This window comes from Takifugu rubripes, chromosome 1 (genome assembly GCF_901000725.2).
Source record: "Takifugu rubripes chromosome 1, fTakRub1.2, whole genome shotgun sequence".
NCBI classification, from domain to species: Eukaryota; Metazoa; Chordata; class Actinopteri; order Tetraodontiformes; family Tetraodontidae; genus Takifugu; species Takifugu rubripes.
This window is the reverse complement of record NC_042285.1, coordinates 17,601,268-17,626,471: the sequence shown is the minus strand read 5'-3', so window position 1 is coordinate 17,626,471 and position 25,204 is coordinate 17,601,268. Positions and strand designations below refer to the sequence as shown.

General features: G+C 42.0%; 3 protein-coding genes across 6 annotated transcripts; 2 read left to right on the top strand and 1 right to left on the bottom strand.

The window, feature by feature from the left end:
* Positions 1 to 202: 202 nt before the first annotated feature.
* Positions 203 to 4,522, top strand: si:ch73-390b10.2 (Golgi pH regulator). The gene is made up of 14 exons (XM_003961709.3): positions 203 to 451; positions 1,059 to 1,118; positions 1,240 to 1,343; positions 1,459 to 1,565; positions 1,653 to 1,754; positions 1,876 to 1,996; positions 2,106 to 2,186; positions 2,271 to 2,380; positions 2,476 to 2,564; positions 2,914 to 3,006; positions 3,318 to 3,413; positions 3,647 to 3,736; positions 3,807 to 3,872; positions 3,949 to 4,522. Exons 1-14 carry the CDS (start codon positions 410 to 412, stop codon positions 4,153 to 4,155), a joined length of 1,368 nt encoding a protein of 455 aa, XP_003961758.1. The 5' UTR covers positions 203 to 409; the 3' UTR covers positions 4,156 to 4,522.
* On the bottom strand, positions 4,517 to 8,775 carry pdzk1 (PDZ domain containing 1). Of its 3 annotated transcripts, none has more exons than XM_029847377.1 (8): positions 8,678 to 8,775; positions 7,409 to 7,618; positions 6,818 to 7,034; positions 6,049 to 6,381; positions 5,767 to 5,963; positions 5,464 to 5,688; positions 5,078 to 5,401; positions 4,517 to 4,877 (listed from the first exon to the last, which is right to left on the bottom strand). In XM_029847377.1, exons 2-8 carry the CDS (start codon positions 7,613 to 7,615, stop codon positions 4,833 to 4,835), a joined length of 1,548 nt encoding a protein of 515 aa, XP_029703237.1. In that variant the 5' UTR covers positions 7,616 to 7,618; positions 8,678 to 8,775; the 3' UTR covers positions 4,517 to 4,832. The 3 variants fall into 3 exon arrangements, with proteins under 3 accessions (XP_029703237.1, XP_029703239.1, XP_029703243.1); XM_029847379.1 differs by having other exon boundaries at positions 8,722 to 8,759; XM_029847383.1 differs by having other exon boundaries at positions 8,682 to 8,706.
* Positions 8,776 to 11,833: 3,058 nt separating this feature from the next.
* Positions 11,834 to 23,382, top strand: cckbrb (cholecystokinin B receptor b). Of its 2 annotated transcripts, XM_011608732.2 has the most exons (5): positions 11,834 to 12,252; positions 18,589 to 18,840; positions 20,164 to 20,425; positions 20,800 to 20,927; positions 21,854 to 23,382. In XM_011608732.2, the coding sequence occupies exons 1-5, from the start codon at positions 12,087 to 12,089 to the stop codon at positions 22,387 to 22,389; spliced, it is 1,344 nt and encodes a 447-aa protein (XP_011607034.1). In that variant the 5' UTR covers positions 11,834 to 12,086; the 3' UTR covers positions 22,390 to 23,382. The 2 variants fall into 2 exon arrangements, with proteins under 2 accessions (XP_011607034.1, XP_029697777.1); XM_029841917.1 differs by lacking the exon at positions 18,589 to 18,840.
* The last annotated feature ends 1,822 nt before the right edge of the window (positions 23,383 to 25,204 follow it).

The following is a 25,204-nucleotide window of genomic DNA, read 5'->3' as shown; positions in this document are numbered from 1 at the left end:
AGAAATTACACTTTCAAAAGACGAACTTATTATTTACAACGCTAAAAGTGGTACATACATACATACATCAGTAATGATCGTGCATATAAAATTGTATATATTTTATCACATTTATATTTACTCTAAAGAGTATGATAAAATTGTTTTCAGCGCAGTCTACTGTTATTTGATGACGTCACAACTTTGCGACGGATATATGTTATCGGACGCATATTGATTATGTGAGTGGGAAACGTTGATATTGACAGTTGAACAGCAAATTCTGCCAAAATGAGTCCATTATAGCAGCATAAAAACATTTCGTACGCTTTCCATCCATTTCCTGATCTGTTTAAAATTTGTTGAAGGGGCTGCAGCTCTTGCTGCACTTATTCAGTATTTTTAAAAATAAGACTTTAAGACCTACGTCATGTCGTTTTTTGTGGACTCAGTCATCATGTTCACCTCACAGGTAATACGTTTGTAAATCTTACTCATTTTATATTTTGTTAATCTGTCACAGATTACAGGTTCTTGTTAATTAAATCAGTTTATGAATGTCACCACATTCTGGTGCATCTCAGAATTTCAAACGTCGTATTGCGTTATTAAGGTTGATTTTGCTTTATACATTTAATTGTGGTGTTTAGGTCAGAGAGTCAATGCAGTCGCATTTTCCCCTTAAAGTTCAGTAATTCAAAATATACTAATGTATTCAATAATTAAAATATATCCTTAAGCAAAAGAATAGTAACCAATACTAATGTCTTTTGCTATTGTCAGCCAATATTTGACTGACTTGTTTCTCATACACCTTTATTAATCAAGTGTGGTGTTCATGTTTAAACTGTGAAAACGTGCATGTTGTCAGCCAAAATAAATGACTACTTTTGCAGAGGTTTGCATGTGAGGAAACGAGAAGACTAGTATTAGATACAACTAGTCGATATGCATAAATATATTTTACATCTTACTGTCTGTATATTTGTGTTTTTCTAGTCTCATATTAGCATTAACTTAAAACGGTATCAATATAAATTCTTCTTTCTTTGAAATAATCTTAACTTACTCCAACACAGGTGCTGTTTTTTGGATTTGGCTGGTTATTCTTTATGCGGCAGCTGTTTAAAGATTATGAGGTATGGCGTCATTGCAGGAGATTTCTTTAAATGATCTAAATGATTTCTTGTGATTTCAGTAGCTCCTAGAGAAGAAGTTTCTCTGTGCTAACGGTCTTGACTTTTGTGTGTTTGTTAATAGGTGCGGCAGTACATTGTCCAAGTGGTTTTTTCTGTCACATTTGCATTTTCATGTACTATGTTTGAGCTTATAATCTTTGAGATTCTTGGTGCCTTAAGTAGTAGGTAAGTGTGTTTTCTGCAGAGTACACTTTAAAATGTGAAATTGTAATTTTTGGAGTTATTGTTTGCATGTATTTATTAAAGATGAGAGTTTCTAATCCTTGTATCTTTGCTACAGTTCCAGGTATTTCCACTGGAAACTCAATTTGTACGTGATACTACTTGTGCTTATTTTTGTGGTGCCTTTTTATATTGGCTACTTTGTTGTCAGCAACATACGCCTGTGTAAGTGCAGCTAAGTGAGTGTAGAAAAAACCCTACAAATGAGAAATGCTCTTTTACATATGTGACACTTGTTTTGTGTATTTCTAGTGCATCGTCAGAGGCTTCTCTTTGCTTGTATGGTTTGGTTTACTTTCATGTATTTCTTCTGGAAATTGGGAGACCCATTTCCCATCCTGAGCCCTAAACATGGTAATTATGCACACCTCTCTCCCTTTGTGCCCAAATTCTTTTTTAAATTGCATTAATGTATAAAGAACAATGTCATGAACACCAGTGCTTGTTTTCAATCTTGGGTTATTTCTTTCTTCAGGCATCCTGTCCATTGAGCAGCTGATCAGTCGTGTTGGTGTGATCGGAGTCACACTCATGGCTTTATTGTCTGGGTTTGGTGCTGTCAACTGTCCATACACGTACATGTCCTATTTCCTCAGGTAAGCTGTCCTCTATCCACTTCTGCTTATGCATCAGTTTATTTAGTGCCTCCCTCCTGTTGCTTGATGCCTACGTCTTCCTATACTAAGCTCTGTGCATATTGTACAGAAATGTCACAGACAGTGACATTCTTGCTCTGGAGAGACGCCTCCTCCAGACTATGGACATGATTGTCAGCAAGAAGAAACGGTAGGTTTTAAAAAAAAAAAAAAAGGATTCATTTATTGGCGGGAAAATCAATGTTTGTCCATAACTTTAGATCTCTGTGTTTAGGATTGCAATGACACGGAGGCAGATGTACCAGCGAGGGGAAGACCAGAACAAGCAGACGGGCTTCTGGGGCATGATCAAGAGCGTTACTTCCACACAAACAGGCAGCGAGAGTATCCTGAATGCTGTTTAACACCTTGGTCACTGGTTTTGATTCCAATACATTATGTGTAGAATAGGTTGTCAAGCCTTAATTTCATCATACCAGACCTTTCTCTGATTCAGCAGGAGGTCGATGCTCTAGAGGAACTCAGTCGACAGCTTTTTCTTGAGACTGTTGACTTGCAGGCCACCAAGGTGACACAACCACACGGGCCTCTTTTGTCATTCTTCTAAATGTAAATTATATAGCTTAATATTAGCTTACAACTGAAATAGGCATCTTATCCTCTGCAGTATCATGGCATCTCTTCCACTGTTTTAATAGGGATTTTTCAGCGCACCTAATAAATGTATTTACTGTTGTTAGTTCTGAAATTATCCCATAATATAGTCAGTTCAAGCACAGTAGTCCCACAACATGAGTGTCTCTAATGTTCCTAGTTTTCACATTTTTCTGGAGTTCATACTTTTAATATTGTACATATATGTTTTGCATGCATATTTTAGATACCAGTTTAATTAGTCCAACTTGTGCATCTTTTAGGAGCGAATCGAGTACTCAAAGACATTCCAAGGCAAATACTTCAACTTCCTCGGCTACTTCTTTTCCATCTATTGTGTTTGGAAAATTTTCATGGTGAGAATGTTTGATGACCTCTGCACTGTCTCTGTGCTTCCTATTCCCTTATATATCCAGTGTTGAGTCCAAAGGGCCTGTTACCCAATGATTTTATGGTTTAAGAGACAGTTTTACACGTTGATGCTTCACAGAAATCTTCTCAGCTCTGAATAACTGATATATTAATAAATCATCAGGTAATGAATTATTCAAAAATGTCTGCAGAGATTACCGTTGTCTTCAGGAGTCAGGACCGCTCTTTAACATGAACAATGATAGTAATCTGCTGATGGTGTTTACTTGGCAACTGCTCTCGTCTCTTTCTTCAGGCCACAATAAACATTGTGTTTGATCGAGTGGGGAAAACGGACCCAGTGACGAGGGGTATTGAAATCACAGTGAACTACCTGGGCATCCAGTTTGATGTGAGACCCACACACACTTTCCATCCGTCACGTGTCCTGACGCCCTGCTGTAAAGATAATCGTTGTCGAGTTATCTCCTCTTTTCCTCCTTCCTCAGCAGTAAACTTTGTCGTAATAGCTTTATAAGCACTTCCCCCCTTTATTTCATTGTGTTTTCAGCCTTCACATGTCAAAATAAAATGAACTCCTATGTCCCCTTTCACCTCAGTCCTTTTTTTTTCTCCACGTATCAGGTAAAGTTCTGGTCCCAGCACATCTCCTTCATACTGGTGGGAATCATAATTGTTACCTCCATTCGTGGCTTACTTATTACTCTCACAAAGGTAAAACATTGTTGAAATGACTCTGTCAGTCATACCAGTTTTCAAAACAGTGCTTGTCCTTTGTTTTTAGTTCTTCTATGCAATATCAAGCAGCAAATCCTCCAATGTAATTGTGCTGGTCCTTGCTCAGATCATGGTGAGTATGTTGCTTTGCACTGTTCTCATCTCGAAACCTGTGGACAACAGAAGAAGCAAAGCCTTTCCTCTTTCAGGGGATGTATTTCGTGTCCTCTGTGCTGCTGATGCGTATGAGCATGCCTCTGGAATATCGCTCCATAGTCACAGAGGTCCTGGGGGAGCTCCAGTTCAACTTCTACCACCGATGGTTTGATGTCATCTTCCTGGTTAGCGCCCTGTCCAGCATCCTCTTCCTCTATCTTGCTCACAAGCAGGCCCCAGAGAAGCACATGAGCCTCTGATTTCCTACTGGATTGTTTGAATTTTAAGGAGATCCCAAACTCTTGTAGTACACATAAATGCACTACATATGTGGACTGCCTCTTCCTGAATCAGGAATAGTTTAATGTTGGATCCAAGATATGAGAAACTCACGAGGAATAGACTTTAAAATAAAATATGTCAAATCAATCAGTTCAGAAAGCAAATGAATGTTATGTTGCAAATGATCTGCTTTCTCTCTATTTGTGATGTTCCTTTTTCCACACTGGAGCTGCCAAACGCAGCGAGTCCTGGTTCTGACTTTCATTGAGGTGTAAACTAACAATATGAAGGCCACGGTATCATTTTGATGTAACTTAATAATAATAAAGAAATGCCTCCTTTGTAGAGCGTATGTATTTATTTGCATTCATGGAAACTGTCATTCATCATTTATTTGCTTTTTTGTTAATTTAAAAATGAAAGCAACAAATAAAAAAACAGTTTTAGCATGGAGACAAATTCAGGAAAGGTCATAAAGGTCAATGCTTTGGACATTTTTTTATGTTTGTAAATAACAGAAGCATTCATGGACACACTGGTAATCTCTAAATGATCACTCGGACAGTTGTACAGTCAAAATATTAATCTGTTCTGAACACAGGATTCTGTTTAGCTGTGACTGATGTTGACAAGCGTGAGCAGGTTGGAGGTCCGGTTACAATTTCTCATCAAGACTGTCTTCAGATGAAGACGATGAGGTCTGGAAGAGAGGACACACGAAGGCAACAGGTCAGGGATCGTACACGAAGAAAATCATCAGTGAGGGACATGAAACTGGGCAATCAGGTGAAGTAGCAGAAAGCAAAGCCAGACTTGTCCAATGTGGAATAAAGAGAGTAAGTACTGAAATGGGCACCAATATTTAGGCTAAATGTGTAAAACTGGAATGAAGTCACGCACCCTCTCTCTGGCTGCTTCAGTGGGGGTTTCAGGCCTGGAGTTGGAGTTGTCCTGGAGTTGCCTCTCGTCTCTGTTGGTTTCTGTGGACTGGACCTGGACCTCAGGACACTCTCCTAGCAGCTGGCTTGTAATGTTCACTCCGTTGGCTTTGAGCTGGTTATAGACGCTCTTTGTAGCCACCAGCATCTCCAGAGAGTTTCCGCTCAGGTGGATCATTTCTACCACCTCATCGTGGCTTCTGTTCTCCACGTTTATTCCATTGATCTCCACCAGGATGTCCCCGTCTTTTATACCTGCCACATCAGCTGCTCTGTCCTTCACCACCTGTCAAAAAGACCCGCAGAGTTTAAAACTGCCATCGGGAGTGCAGTTTTAATCATCCTTACCTCACTGAGGAAGTGTCCATCTTTCCCTTCTATGCCATTTAGGTGAAAACCAAAGCTCCCTGAGCTCTTCTGCATCCTGCACAGTTTTGGCTTGAGCTCTTCTCTCCTCTCTGGTTCTGGAGTAGATGGTTGGGCATGTGTAGGTAAGTACAGGGCCTCTGAGTAACTGGGAGGTAAGCTGGAATCATTCAGAGTATCAAGGAAGAGCAGAGGGGGCATGTTTCCCTGTGAGAGACAGAAGGGCATCGTTATAAAGGAGGCCTTCGCTTCACATTCAGGATATCCTGCAGCGCCGCCACTCACCAGCTTATACATTTTGTCTGTGAATTTGTCCATGACTAGGAAGCAGCAGCTTTGGCCACTCTGCCTGATCAAGTCCACGACCTGGTCATGGGTCCAGCTGTCCACCTCCTTGCTATTAACAGCTACCAGCCTGTCCATTTCCTTCAATCCTGAACTTTGTGCTGGGCTGTTGATTTCAATATCTTTGATAAAGTGTCCTGCAAATCACATGCAAGCCATCAGCTCCCCGCTGACTCTTCACAATAACAGGGAATTCTAGTTACTGTGCAATTGTGGCCCTACCGCCTTTGTTCTGCTCATAAATGAGTGAGAATCCGAAGCCCGTCGGCCCCTTGCTTAGGTCCGCCACCCGTGGCTTGTGTGGGAGATGCTTGATGGAGGCTAGCCAAACCCCTATTGTCTTGGATTTGTTCTTGTAGTACTCATCTGTCTTCGCATCAACCACCAGGAACATCAAACTGCTGCCAGCCTTCTTGATCTTCTCCACTACCTGACTGTGTGACAAGCCTTCAATGTTCTCTCCGTTAAGCTCCACCAGCCTGTCATTGTTGCTGAGGCCGGCATTGTGAGCCACACTTCCCGGGACCACCAGTTTGATGAACATACCTGGATTGCCTATAGAGAAGACAACGCAGAAGTTGTGAAGAAGAAGAGGAAGATTTTCATTGACATCAGAACTTCAGATATCTAAAAATGGATGAATAAAACCCGTTTTCTTTCTCTCCAAATGAAGCAGGGTGTACTAAACCATTATTGAGCAATTCTCCTTTGTTATACTGAGTATGACGTATGTTATACAAAATGACTAAATCCTTAACTAGACCAGACTAGATTAACTTTAGTAAAAACCCTGACAGACCAGCTAAAGTTGTTACAGGACATGAGATGAAGCCACTGAGAAAGTTGACTCAAGAGAGCTGACTTTTGTCATAATTTTAAATGATAATAAATGTGCAATGCTTCAACATTAAGATGTGCTTTATTCATCCCCATGGGGAAATTGAATTATGCATGTGGATGTTGCTACCTTTGGTGCACCTCTGCTACTCACCTTCGGTTGAGGAGAGAGAGAACCCGAAGCCTGATATGGAATTCACCAGGTAGCAGAGTTTGGCTTTGGGAACAGCTGACCCCACTTTGTTGTTTTCAGCTGGTGTTTTCTGAGGGTTGGCCAAGTCAACTCCCTGAGCTTTGGCTTGTTTGTACGAGTCTTCATCCAGGACATAAAATGTGACCGATGTTCCGCTGCTTGTCACCATGTCCACCACCTGCCCCCCCCACCGCAAAGTAAGATATGATGAGGTCAGTTCACTCTGAGTAATACAGCAGTATTGCTTTTTGAATAAAGTCAAACATCAGATGGACAAACTCATTTAACCAGTGTTTTAAGGTTGGTATGGAGAGTTTAACTTAGCTACAAGATAACAAGATGATGTCAAGACAAAGCTGTAACTGCGTGTTGTATCTGCAGGGGCCTGAACACATGCGTTTGTCATCAATGTGCAGCGTTTTACTGTAGTTGTTTCTTTTATGCTGCAGTTTCTGGCTCAGCAGGGCTGGTGGGTTGTGATTTCCCCCTTTTAGTGATTTCATTCCTGGTCCAATGAATAATAACAGGGGTTGTACAGGAATTGTTGCTTACCTCACCGTGAGGCATCTCGTCAACAAACGTGCCATTGACGCGCAGAAGTCGGTCTCCATCTTTCAAACCAGCCAGTTCAGCCGGGCCTCCCATTTCCAGGCAGCGGATCAGGTGACCCTCCTCGCCGTGCTCCGACCTCAGGTAGAAGCCGAACGTTTGGCCCGGCTTCTTGTTAAGGGAGATCACTTTAGGCCTGAATCCAGACATGTCCTGAGATTGGAGTTCAGATGGTTTTGATATCGATCGTTGTCACGCTTCTCTCCAAATAATGTAATTAAGACGATACTCCCAATGCCCGCCTTATGATAAGGAGTTATGATAAGGTTTTTAAAAAATGTCTTCTCAAAACCTTAAAGAAGTTGCACACATTAACCTTTAAAATGCATCTCCTGCCACCTTCACCTCTCCAACACAGATATTTCATATGAGAAACTGGAAGAACACATGAAAAGATATTCTTCCTGGTCAGCAGAGCCAGTTAATGGTTAGCAGGACCAGCTGACTGTGCTGACGGCAAAGTTTTATAAGGAGGGCCTGGACTTTGATTATTACTGTAAATCTGTCATGTTAGGGAGGGAGCTGTCCGCACACACAGTGCACTACAGGTAGAAAGATGATTCTCACCCATTGAGGGGTCATTTATATAAAACATTTGTCTGTTTTCTTAACACAGACGCTCTCGTGCCATCCAAACCAAAGGCAGATTTCCTAATCTAATACATCCGTTTGTCGTCCTCACAGGTGCCACGTCTCTAGTGGAATTCACACTAATTTCATCAACTTGCTTTTTAGTGAAGGCAGAAGAGATCTGAAGTTTCAATTATAGTCCTTATATTCTAGTCAGGAGTCAAACATTCCAACATACAGTAAATCAACAGCTGTACATATCATTCACTTCATTTTAAACTTTGTTACTTCAATAATGTATTAATATTGTGTAGTTTTTTAGCTGTTGCTAGAATAATGATCACTCTTGTCATCAGATTCAACAACAGAAAAAATCATTTATTTTTATATATTTCTATAAAACACCCTAACAAATGCCACAACCCTGCAGGTCATCAGCATTTCCAAACGTTGGTACTAACAATAGCTGCTAAATCATCATCTAGACTCTTCTATAAGCCTCCTGGACCATTTGGTGATAGCAAACAATCCCAAAACCTCAGGAATTCCTTGCTAGGAATGTTTACCCTTGAACAATGCAGATCCACCAAATACGACAGTGTACACTGTTAATTTGAAGTTACCCTTTATAAATAGCCTCACCTGCCTCTTTCTGCTTGGGTTCCCAGACAGAAGAAGAAACTCACCTGTCACAGTTTCTATTGTAGCTCCAACCTTTCCGGCCCCTCATGCTCTCCCTCCTCCTCCTCCTCCTCCTCCTCCTCCTCCTCCTCCCTCCTTCCTCCTGCTGCTGACAGGACTTTAACAGAGCAAAGGTGAGTCTGAAGGCTGCGTTATCCAACAACGATCTGTTATATTGGCCCTGTGCAATGTGACCCAAGAAAAAAACAAATACCAGAAAATTGTGTGTCGCTGCACAGTTCAGACATCCTGCATCCTAAAAACCAATAGAATAGGGACAAACATAAGCAACCCCCCCCAAATTCAAACCAATGGGTAGCTTTTATGACAGCAATCACTCAGGTGAAGATGAGCATGCCAAGAGACTCCCACTGTGTGTATTCATTCATGCTTAATCAGTTCGATATCTGGATCCAAGCCTCCATCTCTCTCCTTCAAAATTATTTTTAGTGACTTAACTTATAAACTGAACAGCAACTGTTAGCGGCCTCGACAAATGATCCGTTTGAGAGAGGTGGGGTATAATTTGGCTGATCTGATAAGTGTGGGAGAGTCTTTGGTAATAAAGAGATTATGAAGTGCTCAGCCTGTGGTGGGGCAAAGGTGGGAGAAATTGAGATGAAACAAATCTGGAAGGTGTAAAGGGTAAAAGTTAATTCATTACTGGTGTCCAGAGGGAGGCACAGTTGCATAACTACACACACACACACAAACTTTCAAAGGCATAATGCATTACCCAGCTCCTCATCTAACACTAACCATCCTAACTAAACCCCCAATCCTGACCCTAACCCGAACCGAAACCCAATCCTAACCTCAACATTAAACCCATGTATTAACCCTTAAACGGTCCTTTGAAGTTATCAAGACCAGTCAAAATGTCCTCACTTTGCTAGCATGTACAAACACACACACACACACACACACACACACACACACACACACACGCACACACACACACACACACAAGCAACAACAGTGTTTTCAATTGAAGAAATTAATTCACATCTTCTACAATCAGTCAATCAATTTTACTTCATTTCATTAAATATTCAGGGTAAAAAAATGTCTCAATCTGAGTGAAGAAGAGTCACGATGGGTTTCCAAACATGCTGTTGCCATCTGGCGGACTGTTGCCCTTAGATGCTAAGGAATAGAGAGGAATCAAGTGTCCTGGGTTTTAATTTGGATTTTATACACTTGACATTACTATTAATCCAATTTAACACATAGAAAATGAAACCCGGTGGTTTTTTCCTGGAAAGACAGTTCCAGTTTTTTGGATGATCCAAATTTTAAAAGGTCTGACACCTTAAAGCCAGAGGAGAGGAACGTTGAAATGTCCTAAATGTCAACCAGTCAGCTGGTCGCCTGGAATCACCGTCAATACTGAATTTGAATTGATAACTTTAACAATAATAAATGAATTTAAATATGATTCTGCCTGCAGCTGCTCTTAATCTACCTCTATGAGAGACTATTTCCAGCCCCCCATTGCCTGTTGCTTTCCTGCTCAACATTCCATTTCTTGGAATAAACAATCATTCGCTTGATGGACTGAAAGAATCTTTTCTTGTGTCATGCTCCTCTCCTGTTCTTCACACTATGATATCTTACAGTCTATGACCTCTACAATCATGTGAACTGATTCATGGCCGTCCCCATCCTCTACTACACCCTGTAGAGCCAGTCTTCCCTCACTATGTTCACCGCCAACAGAAAAAGAGGAAAAAGAAGAACGGACCTTCACCCCTTAAACGGAACCTCTGCTGCGGATCAACAGTAAAGCAGCGAAGGTGCAGCGTCACAAGATGGAGATGTGTGCGGTGAAGTGCAACCCCAGGAGTTCTCTCACCCTGCCTTCACCTGCAGCGGAGTGTCCCTAATCAGCACATCATGCCAGGTTGTGATTATGACACTCAAACGGGACTAGTTTCTCTCCTCAGCTTGATTGGGATCCTCACGTGTTGTGATTGTCTGACCCGGCCGGCCTCACACAGCTAATGAGGCCTGGATAATGATTACAGACAGGCTGAGCAAAATAGTGCGCCCCCGAAAACTCCTCACCCCCCTCCTAAATTTAGTTTTCTCAGGAATCACTTGAGCATTCAAAGGCCAAGCAGATGCCCTCTGCGCCCCCTCCCCCAGCAACAGGGCAGCTCCAAGGCGGTGGCATTTCAGCCTCCTCCTGTGCAACAAAACTCCCATTGCTGAATAATCTCATCTGTCATTTTAACGTGTGAAAAGAGCAATAATAAAGTTTTATACATTTTTACCTGTAACAGAAATAAACATGCCTCTACCATTTTTTTAACTGAGCTGAATGAACTATTCAAACACAACAAAGAATTTGAGATGTTTTCAATTTTAAATTTACAGTTGGCTAAAAACACCTTTGCATGAGGCGTGATCCGGAGGGTTTCCTTCTATACAGGTGGGGTGCGTCTGAAGTCTTTCACAGGTTTACCTGCGGATTTGCATTTGATTCAAATGGTTGTAACCGTGTGAGGTTTAACGAGCTCGAACCTTTACGGCCACCAGTCGAAAGATCCGTGCTCATCATTATATGCTGTCATTGGCTTCTTATTTCAATATGCTCAAAGACCACACGGGGGCGCATGTGCACAGGGATCAGCTCTAGATTTCACTGGCAGCTGGATGAGACCGAGCCAAACATCCTCATGAACGCGGCTCTTATCACAGGTCACCTCCATTGACAAGAACCCCCTAACGTTTGTAAAGACACTTGGTTAAAAATTGCCCAGTGACCCCATTGTGCTTGAAATGTAATTTAGGCAAGTGAACGCGGCGTGTTTGCACACAACTGTCGAAGTGACGGTAAAGTCTTTGCATCGTCAGTCAAAACCGCCCCAGTAACTATGAATCACGTTAAAGAAGTAAAGAAGTGCCGCTGCTCATTCAAGTGACTCCGCCTCAGGTTTGTGCTTGTATTCTTCATCTGATCATAAGCTTGGAGAGTCGGATGGAATTCTGGCATTTAGAAAACAGGACTCTCTCTCTCTCTGTTTCTCTCTCTCTCTCTCTCTCTCTCTCTGTGTGTCCCCCCCCCCCCCCCCACACACACCTTATGACATTATTCCCGCACTCGCTCCAAGCGCAGCTCCTCCGCCGCTGCGCGCAGAAGCAAAGGCGGACTAAGACGCGTCCTGTGCAGAAAATCCCCGAGGAAAAAGAGTTAAAGCATAGATTATTGTTTGCAGGAATGTGTTGATTTGCTTGAGAACCATGGATGCAGACAGAAGTTTTTCCATCTTAGAGGATCAGACAAAAATGGAGGGAATGCCCGAGGCAAACTTTTGTTAACCAGAATCTAGATTAGACTTTTTGCATTTTATTTTATTTTTTTAAAATGGACCTTTGTGTGAGAAATGAAACATCCGTGTCTGCAGAATGTGTCGGGGCGCAAACTGACGCGCTCCAGATCGGATTGGGTAATGGAAGCCTGGGGACGTCAAACATCAGCCACGGCGGTAACGTCTCCACAGCCCTCACACCCCAGCGCACGAGGGAGAAAGGTGAGTGGACACGGGTGCGATTAGAACCCACCGCAACGTGACAAATCAATCCAAAAACACACATCTTTGTGTTCGATGTAAAAGTCGAGAAAAGGCAAAACCAGTCACCCCCAAACAAGAGGGGAGGAACGATGAATTCTGGACATGAATCAAAGTAGCACGAGAGCGGAGAGGAGTCGCTCGTGCACTGAGATGACTGTTGGTATCTGTGGCTTTTCCTTCCTCACTGAATCAGGCATCAGGGGGAAAGTGTGTCACGCCAGGATTCAAATCCTGAGCATTGCATGACCTCGGTTTCCTGCTGTCAGCCTGTTTAATACCAGTTTCTATTTTTGAACATTTCAGAGTCTGTTATCAAAAATACTTATGTCTCACTGTGAAATCCTCCCAGGCAACTTTGAGATTTTGGGCTATAGCTGAAGCTAAAACGAAGGAAGGAGTGAAGAGAAATCTCAGCTTTCTCTCAGCATCCACCCGATTTTTTTGTTTTAATCAATCACCATCTCCATCCTTCAGTGGCCGTTTGAATGTCGGCGTGGCGGTGACTGCTGAGACCGATGCTGTTCACCGTTAAAGCCTCTCAAAAAGAGAAATAGATTCTAGAATCAAATCTGTGGAGACAAATCTGGACCCAGAGTAAATGCTGCCGAGCACAGACCGCACACACCACAGTCGCCGCTCTCTCTGGGACCCGTTCTCTGGGGTCTGTGTGAGATTTAGCAGCATCTAAAGGTGAGAATAAAGACAGCAAGATTTCAACCCTGTCCTCGGTCTCCTGTCCTCCAGATGAGCATCACTATAAATGGGAGCTTCTATAAAACACAGTGCAATAACATCTGTCCCTGATGCGCTAACGTCATTAAACACTATAAAAACAGGTCCACGCATTTTGCTTTTATTTATGTAATATGATGCTATTCAAAATGGTTCCAGCTTTAGGTTGGTTTATCTTAGTACATTAACCTGATCAGTCGAAATGAGTGAGCCAACATAGAAACAGCAGCGCAACACCACGTGTTTGTCTGAAATGTAAAACACCACACCGCTGAGACTCCTCGCCAGGTCACGGGATGGACAGACACAAAGGAAAACAGTGTTTTAGATGCTCAGACTGTTGTTTGTGGTCCAAAAGACACAACACTTGATGGTGATGGTGTCTTCTTGGGTGAGCAGCTGAAAGGCTAAACCAGCCAGCAGGGAGGCCGGTATGCCGGGGTGCTTCCTGATGTGTGGTTGACACCCATAATATGGATCATGACAGTTACCTGCAGTCAGGGTCTTTTACAATGAAAACCATAAATAAATAACGTGTCCATTACAGATTTTGGTTCTAGGATTTTTCCTTTTTAGTCCATCCTCCCTCAGATTTTATTGTACCTCTTAAAGGGAAGTGGAAAGCTCTTCTTGGACAGATACCCACAGTGCTGTTACAATCTATATACAACCCTAATCCTAATGCTTGATTGTAAAATATAAATGCTTAATGTGTTTCCCTAAGAAGTAGCTGTGCAATGTGGTGAACTTGAATTCCAATCAACACTGCCCCCTACTGGTAGACACTTGAGAAACATTCATAAAAAATGCATAGATACAAAAGCTTATAATAGACAGCAACAGTTTCTTTTAGAACTGCATAAGTTGCTAAATGACAGTGGAATAAACAAACTTTATGCTGTAGACGCGACCAGATTTTTCCAAACTCTTTCACATTTTTTCCCCCAAATTGAAATGAAACGGTTCCTTTCAAGAGTTCTCATGATCTAAACAACAGAACCTCCTGAGCGCAAGTCATAACTTATAATTCTTAAGTCTGATTGGAACAATTTTGAGGGTCTGAACTGTTGATTAGACACAACATGACATCGTCAGATGGGACTGAGCTGCCGCACAAAAACGTTATTCACTCCTATTGTATGGAGGCACTTTGAGTTTGATCATTCTGCTTTAATGCTTTTCCATTATCGTTCACCCCCGCATCATGTCACTCAAGATTATGATTTGTTTCTAGTTTTTTCATGACTGACTTGTCTCTTTTGAGCATCTCCGCGATATCTTTCTATCTGCTGGGGAACAATGTTACCAGCTGTCACCGTCACCACACACTGTCATCACAGTAATTCAGTGGATTTGCTCATTGTTCTCATCATTAGGAGCACAGATGACAAATCTGGGGCCTCACGGTTTCATTTCCTATGGCAGGACTTTATTGTTCGAGTGTGTGACATTTATGGGCTGACAGTTACACATGTTTTTGCCATTTTTATTACTCTGATTATACAATATTGGTGGTTAAAAACTACTGACATAATGGCCTGTGTTTGTTTTAACCATTGCACAAACTGCACTGCTCTAGGTGGCCAAAAAGGTTGAAAGTAACTAAACTCTATAAAAGGAGGTATAGAAGAAATATAAAGCAGCAAGATAATCAGGGTTAAATAAATACAAAGCAGTGAAACTGGCTCTACGCAAACTGTCTTGAGAAGAATGTTATTGTCAAATAATGCTATATAATCAGAACTGAAATAAATAAAGAAAGAAACAAACAAATTTAGCAGAGAAGTGGGAGGAAATGTACTCATTGGAAAACACATACATTATCCAGCTCTTTATACTACTTTTATACTCATTCTAATCATCCCAACTAATTCTCTAACATAAACCAAATTCAAACATCCACCTTAAAACCACATCTTAACTCTCAAACACTCCCTTAATGTCGCACAGCCCCGCCAAAATGGCCCCACTTCACAAACCTGGCCCTAGAACAATGAAGATGCGATTGCACACAAATTTGGCTTTGGTAATAAAAGAATCTTTCCTTTTCAGAGCCACAAATGAACTGATGCCTGAATTCATTCACTTAATGAATGTATGAAAGTGGTAGTGATTGAATGACTGGATGAGTGAATGCATGGACGTTCCTTCTTCCTATAGCGGAGCTGATCTCCAGCCTCCCTTCTAAAGCTGATTTAACCCTCTTGTATTTCTGTTGCATTGTTGGAGTGCAGGAGGTCTGCAGCTCTTGTGCAGCAACAAAAGTGTTTTTTTCCCACTAACTCCATTTCATCTGCGCTGGGGATGAAGTTGGCTTTGTGAGCAGGCTTACATGTGACATTTACCATGCTGGATTAGCCACTAGCTGTGACATTTACCAATAGCTGTGTCCTACTGGAGCGGGGCTGAATATTTCCCCTGATGGGATTAAAAGGGACACAGCGCTTACATGTGAGACGGAGGGGTGAACATATTTCACAGTCAGATAACATCTGCAAGAGCCTCAAATATTTATGGGTGGACTACTACCAGAGGACAAACTCGAGCTCCCACACAGTTGGACAGTCAGTTGCTGGACTCTAGCACAAAAGTTCGCTCAACTGTTCACAGGTCCGGACTTTAGATATTTAAATAAGTATCTCCTCTGGTGTCGGGTTTCCATTTTAGGCCCTCTGTTATCGTCCATCTGCTTCCGTTCCCCTAAATATTATACGGAGATGTGACATTGCTGTTCAGTCTCAATGGGGCTGTTGTCAGTTTTCTTGACCAGTTTTTGTTGTGAAGAGGAGATTTTTCTGGAGCTCATTCTTCAGACAGCAGGAATAAAAATAAACACAGGACAGACCATCAGTCATCTGATTTTTATCTTTGCTAAAATGATCGACAATCTAGTGATAGCGTTGAGCCTGTATCGTTGTTTCCAAGTATTTCCACTTGATCTCTTGCTTATTTTTGAGGGTGAAAAGAGGAAAAACACCAGCGTTTTTGCCAAGTCTTTCTTTGCTTCTGTTGCTCGGACCATTTCTCAAGATTTCCCTGCAGAACCCCAGTTACAGGGCTAAAATCTTTTTTGTGCTGAGACCAAAACCGTGAAGCTTATTGCCAGAGGGATTCAGACAGGCTTTATGTATTCATAAATCTCACTTCCTTATTTTTTTCTTTAATATCCTTTTCTTTCTCTTTGGGCCTGACCTTTATCATCTAGTGTTAATTCTATTTCTGTGTTGCACTTGATTTGTTCTTGAGCACTTTGTAATGTTTTTGTAATATTTTCATGAAAGGTGCCACATGGTACGAAAATAAGACCTAATAATAACATTATTGGATATAATTTTCCACCCATCCACCCATCCATCCATCCATCCATCCATCCATCCATCCATCCATCCATCCATCCATCCATCATCCATCCATCCATCCATCCATCCATCCATCCATCCATCATCTATCATCCACCCATCCACCCATCCATCCATCCATCCATCCATCCATCCATCCATCCATCATCTATCATCCATCCATCCATCCATCCATCCATCCATCCATCCATCCATCCATCCATCCATCCATCCATCCATCCATCCAGCCACCCATCCATCCATCCATCCATCCATCCATCCATCCATCCATCCATCCATCCATCCATCCATCCAGTGGGTTTTTGTTCACAGCCATTTAACCCTGATCAAGGCCACATTCACAGTCAACTAATACTAATACTCACCATGTTTCACTCTTGTCAACAGACAGAACCACAGACATGGATGGATGTTGTTATTAATCTTTATAAAAGTCTCCCAGCAATAGTGAATCCTCCTATGGCCGGAGCGCTCCATGCTTGTGGAGGTCTCTTCAGCTGAACAGTCTCCTGACACCTTAACAAACAATGAAAAAGTAGGAGAATAACACCTCAGTAGCAGTGATAGACTGAAACTCCTCAGTTATCACGTTCATAAGGCGCGTAAGAGCAGGAACAGTCCAGACAGGACCCAACTGTGAGATTTAATGGACTCTTTCCCCTGCATGCCCTGTGCTTGCGCCGCTATTAAATCTGCACTTCAATTGTCAGTGGTTCTGAGCACGCGGCTGGTTGAGGGTCAGTGACAAATTGTGATCAGGTAAAAGTCTGTAAAGGTGTTGACTTTAATTCTGTTAATGCATAAAAAGGTCAACTGCAGAATACAAAAGCACAATTGCGTTCCAAATATAGAGAACAAAAACGAGGCTGCTGTATTCAACTAGTCAGCCAACCAGACCGCCATAAATCAGCCATACAAATAAATCTCAGGATTTAAAGCCTCGCTGTGCTTCAAGAGTTAGAAGTAGCACCACGAACACAGCGGAAATCAATTGGCTTCAACTGCAACACCTCCTCAGGCGAGAGACAGGATAATTAAGATGTTACTTCCTCTCTAGAACACTCATGTCTGTAACCTGTCATTGCGCTCATGCAGATGAGCTGCACGTATGTACACACAGGACTCCAGTTCTACTGCTGGCTGCTGCCATATGGGGAACACTTTCCTTGCTTGCTACTGATTTATTGTTGCTTTTTTTCAGATTTCAGATTGCTACAAATAACAAGTGCTAAATATGTTGTGTTAGTGAGAGTAATGAGACAATAACCAGAAGACTCATCATCAGGAATATGCATTCACATCTCCTTTAGATGGGGACATTCTGTTCTGTGGTTAAAACCCCTTTGCAGAAAGTGTAAAAGCTGCAATTTCATCCATTTTAGGACAAAAATACACTTCCCGATTCATGTGTGATGGGTCGTGTTTGGCCTCGCCTGTGTGTGTGTACGTGTGTGTATAATAACAGCCATTTTCCAATGCTTCCTGCTTCTAATGGAAAGAGGAAGGAGAGGAAGTGGATAGTGATTAAAGCAAAGGATGAGATGGAAAAGGGTAAAGATCAAAGGAGATCACCTGAAAGAAGGAACAAGCACTGAAAACTTAATGGAAGGAAGAGAGAGAGAGACAGATTAGGGGGAGGAAAAAGATGGAATACTGAAGTGTAGCTGAGCTCCAAAACGGATCCCTGGAAACAAAACACGTGGATAAGAGATGTGAGGACACTTCGTCCAAAAGCTGATCTGTTACAGAAGGCAACGCGACAGCGGCCTGATGAAACACATGAATGTTAACGGTTTAAACTGAGCAGAACCGAAAGCTGTGATGAACGAACTAAATAAAGCAGTATTTTAAGTTTAAGTAAACCCCAGTGCTGTCTAAATCAGAACATAAATGGGATAAATAGAATGAACTCTAAACTATAAAGCTAGTATAAGCTACCAACAGTCGCAGTTGTTCAGAGAAGCAAACACATCTACACTTTGCGAGGGGCCAGAAATGTTGAACATCTTGGACCTATTGTGCAGGCGTCAGTCAGGAAGCATCTGATACTTTATTGTTAAATGCTTTTCTTGTTTAGAGGGAGCCACCAGCTGTTATAATGGCCGTCACATACATATAGAAGCAAATGAATGAATGAATGAATAGATTGTGCACTCAGCGTGACGCAGTAAAACTCTTTGTTGTGTGCTTGTGTGTGGGACAGATGGGGACCTCACACTGCGGATCCTCCTCTACGCACTCATCTTCCTCGTGAGCGTGATCGGGAACCTGCTCATCATCGTGGTGCTGACGGTCAACAAGCGCATGCGGACCGTGACCAACACCTTCCTGCTGTCGCTGGCTGTCAGCGACCTGATGATGGCCGTGTTCTGCATGCCCTTCACCCTCATCCCCAGCATACTGAAGAACTTCATCTTTGGTGCCGCCATGTGCAAGATCGTGTCCTACTTTATGGGTGAGACAAAGGATGAACTTCAGCAGTGATGAGAGACCAGGGGAAATTGAAACAGTTTTCTCAGATTGAACCCAAATTAGTCTCGGCCGGAGCCTCCTGCAGTGGAAGTGCTGCCTCGTCTGGTAATCAGTCTGATCAACTTTAATGGAGATGGCGAAGAAATTAGAGAAATAGTTGCTGTCATATTAAATGGAATCGAAAATCATCGGTGAAAAATAAATCATCAGATGTCTTCATGGAAGCTATGAAATGTCACCTGTGTCACATTTAGAGCAGCAGTGCTACATCAGTAATAACAGCAACTCCTTCGTCAAACTAGCTGAATTATTAAGAATTGAAAAGCAATTTCTGAAGAGATAAGATTCCAAATGATTATTAAAAACGTTGTTACCGTTACAGCAAATTTCTGCTGATCTTTTGCCTTTAAGTAATATTTTTAGTAGGAAAGTAAGCTTGGCCAGATATCACTGTGATATTACTTTAAGGTTCATATACAACAAAAAAGTGAGAAATAAATCATTTCAGAATCTGCAGAGAAAACATTGCGTGAATCATATGAAAGACATAGGCGATGTGACAAAACAAAGAAAAAAATAAATTCAGTTTTTGATTTGACAAAAAAAGAAATATCCATTTATTGTCTCTGACTGATTAAGGAAGCGGCATGTTGACAGCCTGTGATCAGGCATCATTCTCTGCTGAGCACCAGCATCACTCAGCTGATCCACCGACCCGTTCCCTCGGAGACACCGACAGCATCAAACATTTATGCAGCTTTGGAAAAGATATTGATGTTATAGCTTGATTATAACTTGGAATTTGTACTTTCACTTAGAAAAAAATGGACCAACTCTGAGAAGTGTAGTGGTGGAGGAAATCTGGCAAGAAAGAGAGAAAGGGAAAATAAAGGAAATTAAAATTTGCATATGTTAATAAAAGCGACCCCAAAGGACAGAGGCCTCTTCTACACTTGCAGACTTCACAGTGTTTCTCAGGCCATGCCCCCCCCCCCGCATACACACTCACAGGATTGAGGACCAAGGGATAAGAAACATAAAGAATAATTTCCGTCTTACTGTGTCAGGAGAGAGGTGCTAGATCCCATTGGCAGCTGAGACCAATGTTATGTACTCACCAAAGTCCCAGATAATCATCCTCAGCTCCCAGTATCACATTTTATTAATTTCTAAGCACATCTACACTCAGCACCACAGCTGCTTCTGTTATTAAAGATAATACAGGCTGACAATGTGTTGTTCTGCCACCAGCACAGCTTGGTGAGTAGAATATCATCATACTAAATAATTATTTTTTTTTCTGCAGGCATATCAGTGAGCATCTCCACATTTAGCTTGGTTGCCATAGCGATTGAGCGCTACAGCGCCATCTGTAACCCCCTGAAATCGAGGGTGTGGCAGACGAGGTCCCATGCCTACAGAGTGATCGCCACGACGTGGGTGCTGGCCTTTCTCATCATGATCCCTTATCCCATCATCAGCCACCTGGACTCTTTTCAGGGTCCTAACAACACCACCGCTCACCAGTGCCGCCACAAGTGGCCCATTGCAACGGCCGAGCAGACCTGGTGGGTGCACAGGTTTCTTTTTTATAAATCAAGAACAAATAAACTCTTCTCTCCCCTCAGTTCTGCCACCGGCTGCCCAAATGAGTGCAAGTGAAGCGTCTGATCAAGTCTTAATATTTCTAATTTGTAAGTGCTGCAATTATACCCAATGGCTTTTTTAAAGGGAGCAAATCAGTGATAAGAAACAGATCAATGAGAGCTGTTGTTTTCCCCAAAAGGTTGTTTTTAGAAGCAACAGATCCTCACAATCACTGTGGCCTTATCGTCCTAATCAGTTAAACAAACATTCATGGAAGAAGTAAAAGTCTTTTTCCCCCTCAAGAAAAGCATCATTTAACAGTGTGCATGTTGTAAATAACGTGCGTCTCCTTCAGGTACATCCTGCTCCTGCTGGTGCTGTTTGCCATCCCAGGGCTGGTGATGATCGTGGCCTATGGACTGATCTCCAGGGAACTCTACAGAGGCATTCACTTTGAGATGAGCCATAGAAAAAATGCTACTGGTGAGCACGCGTTCCCACACGATTTGATTCAGATATTTGACATTCTTCGGATTCACTCCTGCTGCATTAACGGTGGCATCAGGTGAGTCGGGTGGAAGCAGCGTCGCCTCTTTGTGGATGTGTGATTAGCGGATGGGATTGACCTACAACTGTGGATGTGGAAGCCCCCAACTGTGTGGTTTCAGAGCGAGGTTAGGGAGGAATCGCTGGCATGAATGATGAATTTGTACAAACATGTGATTTAACAATGCAACAGTTGTTCCCTTAGAGCTCTTCTTACTGTACATTGACTTATAGGAGAAACTGCTGTGTCAGATTTGAAATATTCCCCAACAGTTAATAGTTTTCGTTCCATTAAGATGCTCTTTATGAGGTTTTAAATGATAGGACATTTCATGTTCTCTTTTTTCTTTTAAATTTTAGTTACCGTATTTTAAAGACTGACTAGGTGCCTTTTACCCCACCCATATAGGATCCTATATGGTGTAATGCTCTTCATGAGCCACCTGTGGTGTTAGCATCACAGGAGGCTTATGAAGTGATCAAGCTTCATAAGGTCAAACCTACACTAATATGACAGGTATACAGTCCCACAGCATCTATTACCATCTTGCAAATACAAATTCAATGAGCAAAGGAACAAAGCAACAAAAAGCTATGTGAAAGTCTCAGAATTCAATAAATCTCATAATTTCATTGCTAAAATCGGTATTTTAGAGTAACTTAGGGCAGCTACAGAGAGAGAAACAGAGGAAAAGAGAGAGAGAGAATGAGGAGACAGACAGACAGACAGACAGACAGCCAGACAGACAGACAGACAGACAGCCAGCCAGACAGACAGACAGACAGACAGACAGACAGACAGACAGACAGACAGTTGGTCTTTCGCCCCTGTTGACACCCCTGTTTCCTGCTGTTCCACACAGTCGTGAAGAACGGTTTGACCTCCTCTGCGTCCACGAACAGCGATGATGGAGACGGCTGCTACGTGGCCCAGCGGCCTCGCTCCTTGGAAATGTCCACCATTGCTGGATCCAGCAGGGCGCTCAGGGGCGAACAGCCGCGCAGCAACACATCTGAGGCCAAGCTGGAGGCCAAGAAGCGAGTGATCCGCATGCTGGTGGTCATTGTTGTCCTGTTCTTTCTCTGCTGGATGCCGCTGTACTGTGCCAACACCTGGAGGGCTTTTGATGATATCTCTGCCAAACAAGCGCTCTCTGGTGCACCTATCGCTTTCATCCACTTGCTGTGCTACACCTCTGCCTGTGTCAACCCAGTTATTTACTGTTTCATGAACACGCGCTTCCGCAAAGCTCTACTTGCGACATTCTCTTGCTGCGGCGTGCTTTGTCATCGCCATCAGCGCCGTGGGCTGCAGGACAAAGAAGAGGACGCTCTGGCGACAGGAGCGTCTATATCTAAGTTTAGCTACACAACTGTTAGCACCATGGGAGGCTGCTGAAGTGATCAAGCTTCAAAAGGTCAAATCCAGGCTTTTATGACAGGTGGACAGTACATCAGTATATCAACTTCAGTCATGATTGTAAGTCATTTTATGGAGAGGTCTTTAAGGGACTGGATGTAATCGCTGACTATATACTGAATTAGTTTAAAATGTGGGAAAGCTGTCACCAAGAAGGTCTAATATTACCCCTAAAAGGGATGATTACAATACTTTCATGCTTTTAACCAATAGGTGATTATAAAAGGCATAGTAGAATGTACCATAGATGAATGTTGATATTGATGCCTAACTTAGGCAATAATGTGTGCAGAACATTTTTCAAATAGAATGAACTTTTCTGCAGTTCATTGCAACTGATGTCCTGATGATAAAGATGAAGTCTTAAAGATGAAACTGCAGTCCAACATATTGGGGTATTTCCAATCTCAAGCATCTACATGTAAGCAACCTTCCAACAGCTGCCCCAAAGTTCCTGATCTTTTGGAAATTACTACCGAAACTAGGTTAAAATAGGTTCTTTATCACTATAAGTGGACAAGTTCCTCTGCAGGAAAAGGGAGCAGCTGTGTATTGATGCCTTTTGTGTCACAAATGTAAAAATGATGAAAGAAAAGGATCTAAATTTGGATGTAAACTCTTACATTTGAGACTCCGAAACTTTTCATTTCCATGCAGGCTGTAAAAAACAGGCAAGAAGGGAATAAATAAAAAATCCCAAAAATCCCTAAATTGGGATTATATATATTAAAAATTACAGTAAATATTGTAACATGTAATAAACTTAGAATAAATATATGAATTATTAGTTTTAAACTAAACCCTACTAATGTATAGTTCATTTAACAAATTGTTTTGCGGAGTGTAGCATTTACCTTCAACAAAAGCACAAAAACAGTTACAGTGGGACCTCTACTTATGAAATCAATTGGTTCCGGAAGTTGTTTCGTAACCTGAAAATTACATAAGTAGAGACGCGTTTTCCATGTAAATGCCCTAAACCGTTCCAAGCCCCCAAAAATTCGGACATAATTTTTTTTAATATCATCAATCAATCATAAAAATGCATCAAAACACGTAACAAATACATGTTACAATTAGATTAACGCACAATAAATGTAGGAATTCAGTGCAAGGCTTCTCCAGGAACAAAATGAACTTTATGACAGGCTAATCTTACATTAGCCGTCATTACTAGCAATGAACGTTAACACTTGTGGTAACACTGCCATCTAATGGACAAACATTCGAACACCCACAATAAAAAAAAGTTAAATGAAGGCAACGCTGGGATACACACAAACTTGTACATATTGACGTCCCTCCTAGCCAATGGGATTACAGGAAAATGCTGGGCGATAGCCAATGGCAGAGCAGCTACAAGCAAGTTTGTGTTCGCTGAACTCCGCGAGCTGCGAGTAGCAGCGGTAGCGTATTTTTTTCCTTTCATATCCTGAAATTTCTTTCGTAACAGGAGGAAATATTTTCCCGTTGAGATGTTTCGTAACCTGAAAATTCCGCATGTAGAGACGTTCGTAAGTAGAGGTCCCACTGTATAACATTTGTCAAAAAGAAAGTCTTTGCTTTGACAGCATGTGTGAGTAAAAGTCGTGTATGTTCGTACCTGTAAGGAGAAGAAAAGGGGTCTGCATAAGTAGTCACAGTGACTGCTCTGTAATATTTAAACGCTGTTCTATATTTTGCTGTTGTGTGTTAATATGTATTTATTATTTGGATGCAGTTGCCTTGTGGACAAAGTGCCTGAGTCTTGATACCGTGTTAGACGCATCAGATGCTGATTTGCCTCCTACAGGGTGGGGACTGTAATCACAGGCAGACTGCAATCAAAGCCCCGAAGAAAAACAGAATCAAACTTACATCTTTGATGAACGGCTAGATTGTCAGGCCCACCAGCCTCAGCGGTTTGCAAAAAGCATTTGAGTAGCAAAAACAAGGTCCGTAGTGAATCTTTGTGTTGTGGTTGGAAACTGTGATGTGAGCGCTGTGATGTGCCGAGCTGGATTTTTATATGTTCGCCTCCAAGCAGCAGTTGTATATCAAGCTGAAAACAGGACCTGTGATAAGATCAGGTCCACACAGTTGAAACGCTTTGCATAAATCGGTGTTTATTTTCTTTTCTGGACAAGAGCAAACTTTTTAGCATGGTCTGACATGAGTACATTTTAAAATTTACACCAATCTTTAAAAAAAATGATGAAGAGGATTGAAATTATGATTGCTGGACTTACCTCACATTGTGAAACTGAATTTCACAATAAGGCATGAAACAGCAGCACCTGTAGCTGCCATTTGTGTCAGTCTAGTGTTAATGTTACCATAGTGAGAGGTCTGAAAGGTGTCCAAGTAAAAAGCAGAACAAACAGGGTTTGGACTCCGATGGCTGATCTGGAATTGAATAAACAAATTCAATAAAACAAACAGAGTTAATCCTCAGTGAACATCCTGAAATGGTGAAATTCAATGATGCCAAATAGTAACTAGTTAGCAGTTAATTCGGAAGAGCAGACAACAGGAAGAGTGAAATTCCAGATCAGCTGATCTGTCACATGACCCTCTCTCCTGATCATGGCTGGTGTTTAATCCCCTCCCGTGCACCTGCTCACTCCTGAGCGCTCCATGCTGCTACTGCTGCTCTGCCTTCTACGGCCCTGGCCAGTTTGCTGCTGCTAAATCCCACCACCATCGAAGTATCCTTCTGTGTGCTCAGTTTCTTCGGTCCTTGCGTGTGTGTGTGTGTGTGTGTGTGTGTAAGGGGGGGGGTCTGCTATTTATTCATTTTAATGTCTATGCTTAT